Below are 19,084 nucleotides of genomic sequence, written 5' to 3' on the forward strand. Positions count from 1 at the left end.
CAGTGATGGAAGTTCTCCTCTTCTTCTCTAGGATGGGGGGATCTAGCTCTAACAGGAGGCAGAGATGGGCAAAAATACATCAAAATGTATTTTGATACAAAATACAAAATACCCCTCAAATAAATGTATTAAAATAAAATACAAAATACTGGTGCCAGAAAATGTAACAAAATACAATACATGTATTTTGTATTTAAAATATAGGAAATACTTTTTCTGGATTTTCCGTTTTCTCACAGTTTGGTATAGCAGAGCATTCAGGTTTGGGCTATATAATGTACACAAAGCCCTGGGGAACCCCATACAAAGGAAAAAAAGTCACAGAATATCAGTGTAACTAAGCAAAGCTATTTAAAAGACAACAACTTGATTGATTATGTATATATATATTTTTGCAGGCAGCAGCTGTGTGACTCTCATGTTTTCACAAAAAAGGGCTCTCAATGCAATATCTATGGCTTCCGGGAGGGCTCGCCCCACCATGCTTTCGTCATACGTAATTGCGTATAAGGACGTCATACGGCTTTGATCAAGTCACAGGCCGTGTCTATTACCGCGCACTTGCACACTTCAAACACTGACTTTCAGTGCTTAGGGCATTCACACTGACAGAATTCAGGGCACTGAAAAAATGCAGTGTGAAACGATGGACACTACTCGCCCTAAACGGGCGCCATCTTGGCTACGTAGCGGAAGAGAAGTAGCCCTTTCGGCAGCTTTTCAGTTTGGAAAGTTGGCTGACTGACGCTTCACAAATCACTTCAACCATTATTGCTGGTTACAACAACTGTGTTATCTGATAGTACAGTGTCTATTTCTCGGTAACTTTTGAATAAATCTAAGCGAGAAAACGCCAAAAGATGTACATTTACATACAAAACACGCCTGTCAGCGGAGTTTGGTCCGCCATATTTGTTTAAAATGTCCAGTTGGCCGGAGGAAGCTGGAGCACAGATTTATGGGTAAAAGGCTAGCACATTTGCGTCAGTCGGTGTTCCATTTGAGACAACACTAATCAGCAACAGAACGCACTACAGATGTAAGTGCTTAGTGTGCACTACGCACTGTATTGCAGTGTACTTCGTAAAGTGCGCGGTAATAGCCACGGCCACATTCTGTCAAGATGGCTACCGTTCAGTGCAAAAACTCGATTCGCTCTTTGAAAGAACCTCCTTTAAGTCGGCGTACTAATGAAGATAAATTGACAAGGATTAAGACAGCTATCTAAGTTTTCGAACACAGCCCTGTTTTGTGAAAAAAAATGGATTTAACATGAGACTCAATGAGAGAGATCTGGGGCGATTTCCATTTCGCCCCAAAAAGGGGTGGGGTCATTTGAAGCACCACTTTTGCCTGACTGTTGCCTGATTCGACAATGACATTCAGAGGCAGATCAGACAGTCTAGTGGTAGAATCCGACAGAAAAACAATCTCCTTCTGCCTTAACAATGGAGAAAGTATTTTGAGTATTTTAAATACAAAATTACTCCACTCTAAAGTATTTTGTTACAAATTACGTTACATTTTTATCGTCCCTATCAAATACAAATTACAAAATACTCAAAACAGTTGAAATATATATTTCAAATACAAGTAATTGAAATACTGCCCATCTCTGACAGGAGGTCACACTCCCCTACACCCACCTGTGTGTCAATGAAGAGTGACCAGTCCAAGGCAGGAATCATCAACTTCACAGGAGGAGACTCTTCTACTGGATGGTAAGATTATGACTCTAGGATTCATGATGTGTGTGTGTGTGTGTGTGTGTGTGTGTGTGTGTGATTAGCAGACAGGAGCAGTGAGGGGAATGTTCTCATGATGGAGGTGTGTTTGAGTGTGTGTGTGTGTGTGTGTATGTAAATGTCCGTATGTTTGTGTGTGTGTGTGATTAGCAGACAGGAGCAGTGAGAGGAATGTTCTCATGATGGAGGTGTGTGTGTGTGTTTGTGTGTGTGTGTGTGTGTGTGTGTGTGTGTGATTAGCAGACATGAGCAGTGAGGGGAATGTTCTCATGATGGAGGTGTGTGTGTGTGTGTGTGTGTGTGTGTGTGTGTGTGTGTGTGTGTGTGTGTGTGTGTGTGTAATTAGCAGACATGAGCAGTGATGGAAGTTCTCCTCTTCTTCTCTAGGATGGAGGGATCTAGCTCTAACAGGAGGTCACACTCCCCTACACCCACCTGTGTGTCAATGAAGAGTGACCAGTCCAAGGCAGGAATCATCAACTTCACAGGAGGAGACTCTTCTACTGGATGGTAAGATTATGACTCTAGGATTCATGATGTGTGTGTGTGTGTGTGTGTGTGTGTGTGTGTGTGTGTGTGTGTGTGATTAGCAGACAGGAGCAGTGAGGGGAATGTTCTCATGATGGAGGTGTGTTTGAGTGTGTGTGTGTGTGTGTGTATGTAAATGTGCGTATGTTTGTGTGTGTGTGTGATTAGCAGACAGGAGCAGTGAGAGGAATGTTCTCATGATAGAGGTGTGTGTGTGATTAGCAGACAGGAGCAGTGAGGGGAACGTCCTCATGATGGAGGTGTGTGTGTGTGTTTGTGTGTGTGTGTGTGTGTGTGTGTGTGTGTGTGTGTGTGTGATTAGCAGACGGGAGCAGTGAAAGGAATATTTTCATGATGGAGGTGTGTGTGTGTGTGTGTGTGTGTGTGTGTGTGTGTGTAATTAGCAGACATGAGCAGTAATGGAAGTTCTCCTCTTCTTCTCTAGGATGGAGGGATCTAGCTCTAACAGGAGGTCACACTCCCCTACACCCACCTGTGTGTCCATGAAGAGTGACCGGTCCAAGGCAGCAATCATTAACTTCACAGGAGTAGACTCTTCAACTGGATGGTAAGATTATGACTCTAGGATTCATGATGTGTGTGTGTGTGTGTGTGTGTGTGTGTGTGTGTGTGTGATTTAGCAGACAGGAGCAGTGAGGGGAACGTCCTCATGATGGAGGTGTGTGTGTGTGTGTGTGTGTGTATGTGTGTGTGTGTGTGTGTGTGTGTGTGTGATTAGCAGACGGGAGCAGTGAGAGGAATATTTTCATGATGGAGGTGTGTGTGTGTGTGTGTGTGTGTGTAATTAGCAGACATGAGCAGTGATGGAAGTTCTCTTCTTCTCTAGGATGGAGGGATCTAGCTCTAACAGGAGGTCACCCTCCCCTACACCCACCTGTGTGTCCATGAAGAGTGACCATTCCAAGGCAGCAATCATTAATTTCACAGGAGTAGACTCTTCAACTGGATGGTAAGATTATGACTCTAGGATTCATGATGTGTGTGTGTGTGTGTGATTAGCAGACAGGAGCAGTGATAGGAATGTTCTCATGATGGAGGTGTGTGTGTGTGTGTGTGTGTGTGTGTGTGTGTGTGTGTGTGTGTGTGTGTGATTAGCAGACATGAGCAGTGAGGGGAATGTTCTCATGATGGAGATGTGTGTGAGTTTGTGCGATACAGACTAAAGTATATGAAGTCTTTTTTATTTCTGAATGGATTGTATCGTATTTTATCATGGTACACTTAGTACTATTTCATGTTTCCAGTAGCAAAAGCACCACAATTGACATTTCATGTGTTAACTGAATTAGAAGATCAAGGTTAATAAATTAAAACATAATTTTTTCATTTACATTATAAACATAAAACATGGCTTGAAGAATTGGTCTCAATGAGTAGGTACAATGAAACAATAATCACGATGAGACCCTAATTAATAATTTACATGACTGAAATAACAACAAAAAACAGGAACATTTACATTTAGTCATTTAGCAGACGCTTTTGTCCAAAGCGACGTACAAGCGAGAGAACAGTCAAGCTAAGAGCAATAAAAACATGGTGTAACAATAAATACTACTTTACATAACAATTAGAAAAACGACCTAGAAAGGAAAAAGAAGTGCAGGAATGTAACTGCTGAAGTGCAAGTTAAGCGCTAGTCAAGGTGCCAGTTAGGAAGGGAGGTGCTCTCTGAAGAGTTGGGTCTTCAAAAGCTTCTTGAAGGTAGAGAGGGACGCCCCTGCTCTGGTAGTACTAGGCAGTTTGTTCCACCAACGTGGAATTACAAATGAGAATTGCCGTGCTTGCACAGACGGCAGTGCCAAACGACGCTCACTAGACGAGCGCAGCGTCCTGGGTGTAACATTTGCCCTTACAAGAGCATTTAGGTAGGTGGGCGCAGAACCAGCAAGCACTCTGTAGGCAAGCATAAGTGACTTGAACTTAATGCGAGCAGCTACCGGCAGCCAGTGGAGCTCAATGAGTAGCGGGGTGACGTGTGCCCTTTTCGGTTGGTTGAACACCAGACGCGCCGCCGCGTTCTGGATCATCTGTAGTGGTTTCACCTCGCAAGCCGGCAGGCCCGTTAGGAGGGCGTTGCAGTAGTCAAGGCGGGAACTCACCAAGGTTTGCACCAGCAGCTGGGTGGCATACTGGGTTAGGTACGGCCTGATTTTGCGGATGTTGTAAAGCGCAAAGTGGCACGACCTGGAGACAGAGGCGATGTGGGCCATGAAGGTCAGTTGGTCATCAATAATGATTTCTTGCTGTTTTGGATGGAACAAGAGATAGAGTCAATATTGATGTTGTGGTAGATGACCTGTTTGGCTGGGAAGACCATCAGTTCTGTATTGGCCAGGTTCAGCTGAAGGTGGTGATTTTTCATCCATGTGGATATATCGGCAAGACAGTCCGAGATCCGCGCCGAGACTTCTGTTTGGAAGCTGCCCTCTCAATGGTATTAGATAGGAGCGTAAGAAGTGAGACTGGTCGATAGTTTTCCACCTGAGTGGGATCGAGAGACGGCTTCTTGAGCAGCGGCGTTACCCGAGCCACTTTGAAAAGAGAAGGAAATGTTCCAGAATTAAATGAAGCATTAATTACCTGTGTTATTGCCGGTAAGACGGCAGGCGATATGGCTTGAAGGATGTTGGATGGGATGGGGTCCAGCGGGCATGTAGTTGGACGGCTACCTGTTAGGATTTTGGAGACCTCACTCTCGCTGAGAGGGATGAAAGAAGGAAATGATGAGCCATTGACGGTTGCGCCCTTAGGAGGGGGGGGGACAGTTGGTCGAACTGTTTCCCGATGGCTGCTACTTTCTCTGTGAAAAAGGAAGCAAAGTTAGGCAGTGAGGTTAGTAGCTGGGGGAGGAGGAGGAGGGTAGGGCAGAGTTTTGAAGGTGGAAAATAGTTTCCGCGCGTCAGTTGCACCGTTGATCTTGTCATTGAAAAAAGTCTTCTTAGCAGCAGTGATGCTGGATGAGAAGGAGGCCAGCAGTGTCTGGTAGCTTGCAAGATTGTCCAGTGCTGCAGATTTGTGCCACTTTCTCTAAGCCGCTCTGAGATTGGAGCGCTGCGTTCTGAGGGTATCACTCAGCCACGAATGAGACTGGGTAGATCGAGCAGGTCTGGTGGAAAGTGGACACAGACTGTCCAAGCATGAGCTCAGAGTGGAGCAGAGAGATTCTGTGGCATCATTGACACCTAGTGAGGAGAAAGTGGATAAGAGCAGAAGAGCAGAAGAAACCAGAGAGGAAAAGTGGGTGGGAGAGAGGTTGCGGAGGTTGTGCCGGAACGAGACCATCGGAGGGAGGACAGAGGGTTGCTCAATGAGCCGAACATCGAAGCGAATGAAGAAGTGGTCCGAGAGATGCAGAGGGGTTACCGTTAGGTTGTCCGTGGTGCAGTTCCGAGCAAGGATGAGGTCAAGCTCTTTTCCTGCTTTGTGAGTTGGAGGAGTGGGGACCTGTTGTAGGTCGAACGAGTGAACCAGGTTCCGAAAGTCAGCTGAGTTGGGATTGTCTAGGTGGATGTTCATGTCGCCAAGGATGAGTATTGGACACTCATGCTCAGGGATGGATGACAGCAGGGTGTCCAGCTCATGGACGAAATCACCAAGTTGTCCTGGTGGACGGTAGATAACAATCACATACGTTTTAACAGGAGCAGTTACCATAATTGCATGACATTCAAAGGAGGCATACCTGTTTGAAGGCAGCAGTGGAGTGAATTTCCAGTTGTCTGAAATCAGTTGTCTGAAATCCAGATGGTCGGAGTTGGTGGAGAGTGCTGCCGGGGTAGCATTGTTTTCGGGTTTGATCCATGTCTCCGTGAGAGCTAAGAGCCCTAGGGAGAGGTGGTTGGCATAACCTGAGAGGAAATCAGCTTTGTTGACTGCAGACTGACACTTCCACAGGCCAACAGAGAAAGAGGTTACAGCAGATGAGGTTTGTTGAAGTGAGCGGAGGTTACCCAGGTTGCGCCGCCGTCTGCTGCGCTGAGATCTTTTTTGACAACCAGTGACAACAGAGATGCTACTGTGACACATGGCTATGGCAGAATCAAAAAGTTTACCTTGTTTGCGATCCTTGTTTCGGTGGACTTGTACAGGTAGACTTGCATGTACAGGAAGCCAAAACTTCAATGAAAAGTTCAAAATTAAGAAAGTTTAGAGCCAGGAACACCAGCCTGTTGACATTTTCCGGCTTGAGGGATCTCCTGATGTCACAACATTTACTTATGGAAACATAATTTAAAGACAATTTAGAGAACATAGTTAGGATACTGTGTAGTGGTGTTTAATAGGCATTCTGTCGAGCTTACCGGTGTTTGATAGCCATCAATGGCAAATAGAGTGGAGATGAGTGAAACCCAAAATTGGGACTGAATTGGTTGGGTTAGAAAAAAGCAGAATAGAGAGGTAATTTGACTTTGTCTTTCGTGTGATGAACATGAAAGTAATATGACAGTGAGATATGGTGAGTGTGTGTGTGTGTGTGTCCTTTACTACACAGCAGGATCAGATTGTTTCATGCACGCCATGTCCATATGTTAAGATGTGAAATACAGACAGTAAAAGTGCTGGCCATGTAGGAATAGTGATCAAGACGACGTTATCACGTCACAGTAGTCTTTCTCTCCGGGTGTGCTTGTTTGCTTTCCTAGATCTCTGGTAGAGAAAGGTGCCAACAACACTAAGATCATGGGTTCACAGGAGCACAAAAACTGATGAGCATGTAAAGATCCACTTTACTATCTGTGTATTCTAACACATAGCAACACTGGATTGACAAAGTCTAAGTCCAGCATCAGCAGGTGAAATGTGGTGAAAGTGAGAGAGAATGACTGCAGAGGAAATATGAAACTTAAAGTCCCTACAAGTCACTTCAGCATTAATCATACGAGGAAGGAGCATGAGGGGAGAACAGGGTTAGAGTTAATTGACGTAAAACTCCTCTGTTTTTTTAATGATCTTTTGGTTATGTAATGTGTGTGTAAGATCTACCTACATCCCAATCACACTGGTCCATCAAATAGTTTGTTTGTGTCCCTGCAAGTCACTTTATTATTAATCACATGAGGAAGTAGCAAGAGGGGAGAACAGGGCTGGAGTTAATTGACGTAAAACTCTGTTAATTTGAATGATCTCTTAGTTATGCAATGTTTGTGTAAGTGAGTGTTTGTTTGTGTGTGTATGTTTGTATGTTAATTACATTTGTAGTTATTTGGTTTTATTTTCACACACAGTTGCCAACTTGGTCCAATAAATATACAAATGCATCAGATCCACAAGTCTCATCTGCAGAAGATGTTTCAGCATCTGATTGAGGGAATACCAAATCAGGGAGACACCAGACTCCTCCATGAGATCTACACAGAGCTCTACATCACAGAGGGAGGAAGAGGAGAGGTCAATGATGAACATGAGGTCAGACAACTAGAGAGAGCATCCTGGGGAGAAGCAGCACAAGACAAACCAATCAAATGCAGTGACATCTTTAATCCCTCATCTGAACAAGACAAACCCATCAGAACAGTGCTGACAAAGGGAGTGGCTGGCATTGGAAAAACAGTGTCTGTGCAGAAGTTCATTCTGGACTGGGCTGAAGGAAAGGGCATTCAAGATGTCCACTTCATATTTCCTCTTCTATTCCGAGAGCTTAACCTGTTGGGGGAAAAGAAACTCAGTTTGGTGGATCTTATTCAGCACTTTATCCCCGGAATGAAAGATCCAACAGTCTTCAGCAGTTCAGAGAACAGAGTCATGTTTATCTTTGATGGTCTGGATGAGTGTCGACTTCCTCTAGATTTCGACTCCAACCCAAAGTTTTGTGATGTGACAGAGCCAGCATCAGTGGATGTTCTGCTGACAAACCTCATCAAGGGGAATTTGCTTCCCTCTGCTCTCCTCTGGATCACTACCCGACCAGCAGCAGCCAATCAGATCCCTCCTGAATGTGTCGACCAGGTGACAGAAATAAGGGGATTCAGCCACCCACAGAAAGAGGAGTACTTCAGGAGGAGAATCAGTGATGAGAACCTGGCCAGCAGAACAATCACACACCTGAAGTCAACCAGGAGCCTCTTCATCATGTGCCACATTCCAATCTTCAGCTGGATTTATGCCACTGTTGTAGAGAGAACTTCACATGAATCACAGAAAGTAGATATGCCAAGGACTTTGACTCAAATGTACACACACTTCCTGATCATCCAGACAAGCACCAAAAAAGAAAAGTATACAAAGAGAAAAGAGACCGAAGAAGAGATGATTTTCAACCTGGGGAAACTGGCTTTCCAACAGCTGGAGAAGGGCAATCTGATCTTCTATGAGGAAAACCTGAGAGAGTGTGGCATCGATGTCACAGAAGCATCAGTGTACTCAGGAGTGTGTACTCAGATCATCAGAGAGGAGTCTGGGCTGTACCAGGGGAAGGTGTTCAGCTTTGTGCATCTGAGCATTCAGGAGTTTCTTGCAGCTTTATATGTGTTCCTCTGCTTCAGCAACAGAGAGAGAAACATGCCTGATCAACAGCAAACCTCTCAGCTCTCTGATCTGTTCAGAGCTGCAACACTTCATGACCTACACACGACTGCAGTGGATCTGGCCTTCCGGAGTGAGAATGGACATCTGGACCTTTTCCTCCGCTTCCTCCTGGGCCTTTCACTGGAGTCCAATCAGAATCTCTTAAGACACCTTCTGCCCCAGACAAGAAGCCTATCCCAGAGCTCGGAGCAAACAGTCCAATATGTCAAACACAAGATCCGAGATCAGAATAAATCACACAGAAGGATCAACCTGTTCTACTGTCTGAATGAGCTGAATCACCATGCTGTAGTGGAGGACATTGGCAGGAGCTCAGGAACTCTGTCTGTAGAAATGCTCTTACCAGGAGAGTGGAAAATTAGGACATTTAAGTTTAAGATTTCAGAAGAGAAGCTGGATGAGTTTGACCTGCAGAAGTACATAAACACACCAGAGAAAGATCAGACTGAACTCCTCAGTCCAGATGATGTTCTTCAGAGGCTGGTGCCAGGGGTCACATCAGCTTGGTAAGTAAATCTGTAATCTGTGACTGTGTGTGTGTGTGTGTGTGTGGGGGGGGTGTATGTGTAAAAAATACTGTGGGATATGTGTGAGTTTGTCATGAGTGACCTAATGTGTGTGCTTTGCAATTCTTGCAATTGATGTGTGTGAGTGTGCCCGTGCATCCCAGTGTGTTGCTGTTATGGGAATGTCAATTTGTTTGTCTGTCAGTGTGTGACTCTATGTGGTGAGTAAAGTACGGTATTTGTCTTGCACACGTGCAGAGATGAAGTACCTGTGAGACGTTGTCTATGGGGGCACCCTGAGAGATTGTGTGTGTATTTGTGTGTGTGTGTTGAATCCCCACTGCAAACTGAAGAAACTAGAGTGAGTGTTAACACACTACAACAGAGCTGTGTGTGTGATTATGGATGTGTGTGTGTGTTGTATAGGTAGAGGTGTGTGAGTGTAATAATCAGATGTATCATTATGTTTCTTCCAGGCTGATGCGTTGTTCCCTCACAGAGAAGAGCTGTGCTGCTTTAGCATCAGCTGTCGGATCAACGTCATGCAGTTTGAAGGAGCTGTACCTGAGTGACAATGAACTTCGTAATGCAGGAGTTCAGCATCTATCAGATCTACTTAAGAATCCCCACTGCAAACTGGAGAAACTAGAGTGGGTTTTAACACACTACAACAGAGCTGTGTGTTTGTTTATGTGTGTGTGTGTGTGTGTATGTCTGTTGTATATGTAGAGGTATGTGAGTGTAATAATCGCACGTGTCATTATGTTTCTCCCAGGCTTGAGTATTGTTCCCTCACAGAGAAGAGCTGTGCTTCTTTAGCATCAGCTGCCAGATCAACCTCCTGCAGTTTGAAGGAGCTGGATCTTAGTAACAATGACCTTCATGATGCAGGAGTTCAGCATCTCTCAGACCTCCTCAAGAATCCCCACTGCAAATTGGAGAAACTAGTGTAAGTGTTAACACACTAGGACAGAACTGTGTGTGTCTGTGTGTCTGTGTGTGTTGAATCCCCACTGCAAACTGGAGAACCTAGAGTGAGTGTTAACACACAACAACAGAGCTGTGTGTGTTTGTCTGCGTGTGTGTGTGTGTGTGTGTTGTATAGGTAGAGGTTTGTGAGTGTAATAATCAGTTGTGTCATTATGTTTCTCCCAGGCTGTATGGTTGTTCCCTCACAGAAAAAAGCTGTGCTGCTTTAGCATCAGCTGCTAGATCAACCAACTGCAGTTTGAAGGAGCTGAACCTGAGTAACAATGAGCTTCATGATGCAGGAGTTCAGCATCTATCAGACCTCCTCATGAATCCCCACTGCAAACTGGAGAAACTAGAGTGAGTTTGTGTGTGTGTTGAATTCCCACTGCTAATTGGAGAAACGAATGTGTGTGTATTGAATTCCCACTGCAAATCGAGGAAACTAGTGTGTGTGTTAACACACTACAGCAGAGCTGTGTTTGTGTGTGTTGTATGGGTAGATGTGTGTGAGTGTAATAATCAGATGTTTCATTATGTTTCTCCCAGACTGAGGAGTTGTTCCCTCACAGAGAAGAGCTGTGCTGCTTTAGCATCAGCTGCCAGAACAACCTCCTGCAGTTTGAAGGAGCTGAACCTGAATTTTAATAAGCTTCATGATGCAGGACTTCAGCATCTCTCAGACCTCCTCAAGAATCCCCACTGCAAACTACAGAAACTAGAGTGAGTGTTCACACACTACAACAGAGCTGTGTGTGTTTGTTTGTGTGTGTGTTGAATCCCCACCCCAAAACTGTAGAAACTACAGTGAATGTTTAGTCACACACATGCACTCTACAACAGAGCAGTGTGTGTTTAATACCCGCTGCAAACAAGAGACTCTAGTATGAATGTTAACACACTCCAAAAGAGCTGTGTGTGTGTGTTGAATGTCCACTGCTAATTGGAGAAAGTTGTGTGTGTATGTTGCATCACCACTGCAAACTGGAGAAACTAGTGTGAGAGTTGACACACAAAAACAGACCTGTGTGTCTGTGTGTGTGTGTGTCTGTGTGTGTGTGTTGAATCCCCACTGAAAACTAGAGAGAAATTAGTGTTAACACACTACAACAGAGATGTGTGTGTGTGTGTTGAATCCCCACTGCAAACTGGAGAAACTAGTGTGACTGTTAACACACGACAAAAGAGCAGTGTGTGTATGTTTGTGTTGTATACGTAGAGGTGTGTAAGTTTAATAATCAGTTGTGTCATTATATTTCTCCCAGGCTGTATGGTTGTTCCCTCACAGAAAAAAGCTGTGCTGCTTTAGCATCAGCTGTCAGATCAACCACCTGCAGTTTGAAGAAGCTTTGCCTGAGTCACAATAAGCTTCATGATGCAGGATTTCAGCATCTCTCAGACCTCCTCAAGAATCCCCACTGCAAACTGGAGACACTAGTGTGAGTGTTAACACACTACAATTCAATTTAATTGTATTCATATAGTGCCAAAACAATACAAATGTCTCAAGGCGCTTTACAGAGCCCAGTGCCTGAACCCCTCTTAGAGCAAGCACAATGGTGACAGGGGCCAGAAAAAATTTGCAGAAACTTTAAGCAGAACAGCCGCACAGAGCTGAGTGTTGGTTTTTAATCCTCACTGAAAACTGGAGAAATTAAAGTGAGTGTTAACGAATTACAACAGAGCTGTGTGTGTGTTGTACTGTATTTGTAGAGGAGTTTGAGTGTAATAATCAGATATGTCATTATGTTTCTCCCAGGCTGAGGGATTGCTCCCTCACAGAGAAGAGTTGTGCTGCTTTAGCATCAGCTGCCAGATCAACCTCCTGCAGTTTAAAGGAGCTAAACCTGAGTAAAAATGGGCTTCATGATGCAGGATTTCAGCATCTCTCAGACCTCCTCAAGAATCCTCACTGCAAACTGGAGAAACTAGTGTGAGTATTAACAGACTACAACAGAGGCGTGTGTCTATGTATGTGTGTGTGTGTTGAATTCCCACTGCAAACAGGATGAATAAGAGTGAGTGTTAACACACAACAACAGAGATTTGTGTGTGTTGTATAGGTAGAGGTTTGTTAGTGTAATAATCAGATGTGTCATTATGTTTCTCCCAGGCTGGAGTATTGTTTCGTCACAGAGAAGGGGTGTGCTGCTTTAGCATCAGCTGCCAGATCAACCTCCTGCAGTTTTAAGGAGCTTAACCTGAGTAACAATAAGCTTCATGATGCAGGAGTCCAGCATCTCTCAGACCTCCTCAAGAATCCCCTCTGCAAACTGGAGAAACTAGAGTGAGTTTGTGTGTGTGTTGATTTCCCACTGCAAATTGGAGAAACTAATGTGTGTGTATTGAATTCCCACTGCACATCGGAGAAACTATTGTGTTTGTTAACACACTACAGCAGTGCTATGGGAATATATGTGTTGTATAGGTAGAGGTATTTGAGTGTAAGAATCAGATGTGTCATTATGTTTCCCCCAGGCTGATGCGTTGTTCCCTCACAGTGAAGAGCTGTGCTGCTTTAGCATCAGCTGCCAGATCAACCTCCTGCAATTTGAAGGAGCTGAACCTGAGTCGCAATAATCTTCATGATGCAGGAGTTCAGCATCTCTCAGACCTCTGCAAGAATCCCCACTGCAAACTGGTGACACTAGTGTGAGTGTTAACACACTATAACAGAGCTGTTTGTGTGTGTCTGTGTGTGTGTGTGTTTGTGTGTGTGTTGAATCCCCCCTGCAAACTGTAGAAACTAGAGTGAGTGTTAACTCACAACAACTTCACTGTCTCCCCTCCCTCCCTCAATGACCACTCACCTGTAGCCATCAAAGATGCGGTTCTTGTGCAGGACAGGCTGAGTAGCCTGTAGCACCAGCCATTCTCCTCCAAAACCAGGGAATTCCTTAGAAACAGCATATAATGCACAAACACAAATTTACATAATGATGGGCAAACTTTGGTGTGTGTGTGTGTGTGTATGTGCATTTGAGTGACACCATTTGGTGCAAGTCGGTAGCTCCATGTGATGAATGAAGCATGATGCGGCTCAACACATTAACAGTCATGTGTCTTCTAGGGTGGATCATCAAACCTTCAGAAAGGAGAGTCCAGCAGCAGCAGCCTCCGCTAGCAGCGGGTAAAACAGCCCCAGCCAAAGCCAAGTAAATATGACATTTTGGCTCATAGAACCAACCAGGTGAAAAAGTAAGAACCTTACACCCAAAATATAAGAGCCAAATGTCTACATACTGATGGACACCGATCTTTACTAGTTGTATAGTCATAGTCATTCATGAACGACCAAACATGGATGAAGAAGGTCTGGCCAAGGAACCAGTTGGGAGTGGCAGACTGTACAGAAACTCAAGGATAAAGGAGATTGTGGGGGAACCAGAGAAGGACAGCACAGAAGAAGCAAGAAGACAACCAAACATGCCAGAATGATCCCTTCAGGGGTCAGCAGCAGCAGAACCTTTGCTCATGTGCTCTAAATTATTATTATTAATTTTACTTCTTTGGTTATTTGGGTTTTGCTCCCCATCTCCTGTCTCTCTTCACCAAAATAAAGCGTTGCAGGATCCGTCCACAACCCCGTTCCCTCCGCCCCCTCCCCCCTTCCCCGTACCAATCAAAATTGCGTGATTAATTGGAGTTTCCTTAGCTTGAAATACGTACACAAATACAATAGCGAGTGGGAGAAAGAGAGTGGATGATTCACAGGCAGTGTGCAGATTGTGTAAGGGTGAAATACTTGCACCTCAGAGCTGATGGCAATAGACAAATGTTCTTTTCATATTGTTTTGTTACAATATGTCTAGTTAAAAAGTTTCAGGAAAAGATACATAGCAATAAGTTAGTATTTCATAGGTCTAATGTGTTTCAATTATAATTGATGCACTTCTTAATGTCACGCTGTCACTTTAAGAATCTAACTGTTATTTCTTGTGACCCGTAGTTTAAAAAGAAAGTCACTCACTCACGTCAACGTTACTGAGCAATTTCAAGGTTAATTCATGTTCGCGTTTACTATAGCTGCTTCTGCATACAGCTCATGCTTAACATAGCATCATTGGTATTCAATGTCTAAATATCATTATCGGAACCATATATGTTTATTTTGTCAGAACTGTTACGTTATGTGAACTTGTACGTAATGTGAATATGTTTATGTTTTCAAGACTAGCAAAGCATTGATTCACCTATGTTTTCTGTATGTTTCAGTTTTACACATTCTAACGTCAATAAACCTGTGGACTTGGAATCTGTGGTCTTCAGAGTCTTGATATTAGGGAAGAGTCTAGCTGGCTGTCAGCATATTAGAGAACATAGCGAAGACGGCATACATACATTAATTGAGATGGCAAGTTAAGGGTTCATTTTCCCATACTAACCTTGATAATAGCTTCTTTGAGCTTAGCGCATTTATTATCACTAACAGCTCTGTCACCATCATAGAAAGTATACCAGAAGGGGAAGGGTTAACCAGTTATTAAGCAGGGATTCTACATAATAGTGGCCAGGGTCAGAAGGTCCGGTCTCTCACTGATAGGATAGTGAGAGTGCACAAAGTCTGGTCTGCGCTGGTCGTGTGCCGGTCCAGTCACCCTGCAGTACCGCTTCACAGACTGGCATGTCTCTGCTGAAAAGCTGGTTGTTTAGCAGAGTAAAGGCCTCTCAATTGTCATACTATCTGGGGTCCTTCCTCATGCATATTGCAGTCATAAGACCTCAGGGACAGAAAGGAAGACCCTATCTCTCAAAGTTACATACAGTGAAAAGAAAACTTTCACTTCCACCATGCACCTTAACGTGTAAAACACAAAAATGAACCTACATGATGCTCTGTGCAGCTGACCACAGAGCAGTTAGAGTGCCAATCTCACTTCATGCTGCAGCTGACCACAGAGCAGCGAGAGTGCCGAGTTCACTTCATGGTGCTAGCTAGCGTTTCCAATGTTTCTAAGAACAAAATGCTGCACATTTGCAAAGTTAGTAGTTCTCATCTAATTCTAATGAGCGCCCCCTGGGACGTTGTTTTGGGGTTGGTAGGTACCCAATGCTTCTAAGAACAAAATGGTGCACAAGTTAGTAGTTCTCATCTTGTTGTTCTGGGGTTGGGCTATGTGCAAAATCACTAAAAATGGGAATTTTTCCTTTAATGTTGTTGTGTGTTGTACTATCTCATATCATATTTTGTTGACAGAGTTTTTAATGCCTCTTGTCTTGTTCTGCTGACTCTTGTCTTATTTCAGCAAGACATGCTGGGGGCTGTAGTTATTTTACAACGTTTGTCCCTGTGGGGTAAAAACAGTCTCCCTCTTCCAGTACTAATTTCTCTCTCCTCTCTTTCTTTCATGTGTTAATCTATGCATGCTTCGTTTGGTTTAACTCCACTCTGGAGGTGTGTGGGGGGGGGGGGGGGGGCTGTTTATATATGATGTGTGTGTGTGTGTGTTTATATATGATGTGTTTGTTTTCTATATGATGTGTGTGTTTTATATATGATGTATGTTTGTGTGTTGGACAGGGAGGCAGCAGGATGAGGAATGCAGCTCTCTCTCTCTCTCTCTGTGTGTGTGTGTGTGTGTGTGTGTGTGTGTGTGTGTTTATGGGCAAGCAACACCTTTATCACACCAACTTAATGCAGGCAACATTTCAAAAGAAATATTTTCTTTCAAATATGGTCTGAAGTAAATTCAACAAGTGTGTGTGCAAACCAGCATTTTGTTTTAGCATTAGTGTTTTAGTTTTAACAGGGGCTAATACTTTAGCAACCACTGGCAAGAGATGCAAGCTTGAACATCATTTGCAAGCAGTCCAGTAGGCCTATTTTATGAAATTCAACAGCCCAAATCCATTACAGTAGTCTAGCATATTTACTTGCACGTCTAATAGAGGTGTACTCCACATTCACGTATAGGCTACGCTTAATAATAATTACATCAACAATAAATCAACCAACTTAACTGAAAAGTGTAGGCTACATCCATCCAAACATCCATCCATGAAATACAAAGGAGCTTATTTTTCGCATCTGACCATAACTCTAACAATCGCTCACAGGTAAAACAAGTTACGTTGACTGAGGCCAATGTATGACCAATGTATGAGACTGAGTTAAGTGATCCGTGAGCCGTGCGCCGCCATACTAGAAACTAATAATTGTATTCTGTTTGTGACCACGTCCTCTCAGACATTTCAAACCAGATGAGTTAATCATTCACCTCGTCAGCCAAGTCCAAAGTTCAACTAAAACTTTACTTCAGACGCTCCATTTTGTTTTCATTGTGAAGGCTGCCTTTCAACGACAGGAAAACAAAGTAACTAAGGTAAGTCGACAAAAAATCTCGGGGGTGACAAACGAGGCCGGGTGAGGATACTAAAGAGTAGGTTTTGGTCTGGGCAAAGAGTAGGTTGGGGAAAACTTCTTACCCACTCTTTGGTTTTGGTCCCAGGGAGGGGAAATCCGAATCTCGCCCACCATGACATTTGATTGGATGTCTGATAAAGAAAACGCTATTTACGAGCTTTCATTTATTTTCCATTGTATGTACCCAGGGCAGATTTAGGCTAATAAGAGAGTATCTGCTCAGACAAAATATCCTAATTTGTTGCTCGCATTGGAATATTTCCGTAATAAGTAAAAAGTGGTTCAGACATTTCAAACCAGATGAGTTAATCATTCACCTCGTCAGCCCAGTCCAAAGGTCAACTAAGACTTTACTTGAGACGCTCCATTTTGTATTCATTGGGAAGGCTGCCTTTCAGCGACAGAACAACGAAGTCACAAAGGTACGTTAACGAAAGATCTCTAATAGCGTCAGCATGCATCATAAGGAGCTGTTTGAATTGGTATAACAGGACTGCAATTGTTAAATATACTAAATAAGTCAGTCTACCGTCGCGTCTTAATGGTGGTCAAATATTATACTAAGAATCAATAACAGAATAGTATAAAGTACAAATCCATCCATAAAATACGCATGAAATGAGCTTCATTTTCAAACCTAACGATAACTTTAACAATTGCTTACAGGCAAAACATTTTGCGTTGACTGAGGCCAATGCATGGACCTTTTTAACTGCTCTGTGTGTGAAAAATTCTTTAATTCTGTTTTTGACCACGTCCTCTCAGACATTTCAAACCAGATGAGTTAATCATTCACCTCGTCAGCCCAGTCCAAAGGTCAACTAAGACTTTACTTGAGACAGTTCATTTTGTATTCATTGGGAAGGCTGCCTTTCAGCAACAGAAAAACGAAGTCACAAAGGTACGTTAAAGAAAGATCTCTAATAGTGTCAGCATGCATCATAAGGATGATCAGTCCAATCAGCCTCCTCTTATCAACTTCCTGGCAGTAGTAAGGAGTACCTAGTGAGGAGTACTTTTCATGAAACGGGATCAGGGACGTGCACAGGAATTTTGAAGGGCAGTTGCTCTGCCCTGGAAAAAAGGGGCAACACCTTAATTTTTGTCACCGCCACTGCCACGCCCCGGTCCCCTGGACGCATATTTTGCCTATATCATTTTAAACTCTCACTAACCGCCGCTGCCACGCCCCTGTCCCCTGGACGCATATTTATTTTGCCTATATCATTTTAAACTCTCACTAACCGCCGCTGCCACGCCCCCGTCCCCTGGACGCATATTTTGCCTATATCATTTTAAACTCTCACTAACCGCCGCCGCCACGCCCCCGTCCCCTGGACGCTAATTCCGCGATTATTTGATCTAGGCATACATGAAGTTCTGCAGCCGTAATACTATTTCAAATATATATATATTTCCTTCGGAGGGGCAACTTCAGTCGAGGAGGGCAAGCGGGCAGTTGCCCGAGCAACCTTAGCCCCCTCCTGTGCACGTCCCTGAACGAGGAGGTGAGGAATGTGTGTGTGTGTGTTTGTGTCAGTGGTGATTTATGCTCTGGTGTGTGTGTATGTTTGTGTGTGTAAGTGTGATAATTTATGTTCTGATGATGGAATTTATTCTCTGCTTGTTCTCTAGAGTATGATCTGCTCCTGATGAGGGGGGGGGGCTGCCTCTAACATGAGTCTCTCTGAGGAACAACACACCAGCAATGGAGCTAGGAGGTGAGGAATGTGTATGTGTTTGAGTCTATGTTGAATAGCAAGATGTCTTGTGTCTTGTTCATGTCAGATCAGATATCATGCTGTAGAGTTTGTCAGGCCTAAAAGATCATGGGTAATAATTGGTAGGATAGCACATTTTTTTTTTTGCCAGTTAATTTCTAGTCTGGGAAAATCCTCTGTTCTGATATGTAGTTTGGATGCTACATGACATTTGTTGATTTGTTAATTGTACACGTATCATGCTAGGCTATTGGCTAATTTTCCCGACACCTAGTAGCCTACAAGTACAGAGACATGGTATTGGCTGATACCAGTAAGCTACTTGTCACACCCACACATGAACAAGGAATGGGCTACACATTTACATCACACTGATGTGGGCCTACTTCCTCTGTCAACCACTGCCAGCCTGCGGGCCCTGAGGCTTTAGCCCCATTTAGCCTTGTTGTTGCCAGCCACAGGAAGAACCCTCTCGCTGGGGAGACTAGTAGCAGGCACATCAACGTAGCATTACGCTATCATATGTCGTGTCTGTTTGCAGTCCCATAAACAACTCAATCAGCGATTCAAAACCAGGATATGAAGTTGTCAACAGATTTATTGTAGAATTTAAACCACAACAAAGAGATGAATCCCGGAAATAGATCTGCCAGATACATTTACACCAAAATATTTAAAAGATTACCTAACACCTCCTACCTA

At 43.7% G+C, this 19,084-nt stretch overlaps 1 protein-coding gene across 3 annotated transcripts in view; it reads left to right on the forward strand.

Moving 5' to 3' along the window:
• The window catches only part of LOC105913217 (NACHT, LRR and PYD domains-containing protein 3-like), a 119,311-nt gene that overhangs the window by 83,584 nt on the left and 16,643 nt on the right, over positions 1 to 19,084 (forward strand). Inside the window, exon 1 of one of the 3 annotated variants that reach the window (XM_042703873.1) lies at positions 2,145 to 2,255. The exons of the other annotated variants lie outside the window; for them this stretch is intronic. Coding sequence (XP_042559807.1) covers positions 2,191 to 2,255 — 65 coding nt within the window. The 5' untranslated portion in view covers positions 2,145 to 2,190. Of the gene's footprint in view, positions 1 to 2,144; positions 2,256 to 19,084 lie in introns of those variants that run through there. 3 annotated transcript variants of the gene reach the window in all.

Source organism: Clupea harengus, chromosome 26 (genome assembly GCF_900700415.2).
Source record: "Clupea harengus chromosome 26, Ch_v2.0.2, whole genome shotgun sequence".
Taxonomy (NCBI): Eukaryota; Metazoa; Chordata; class Actinopteri; order Clupeiformes; family Clupeidae; genus Clupea; species Clupea harengus.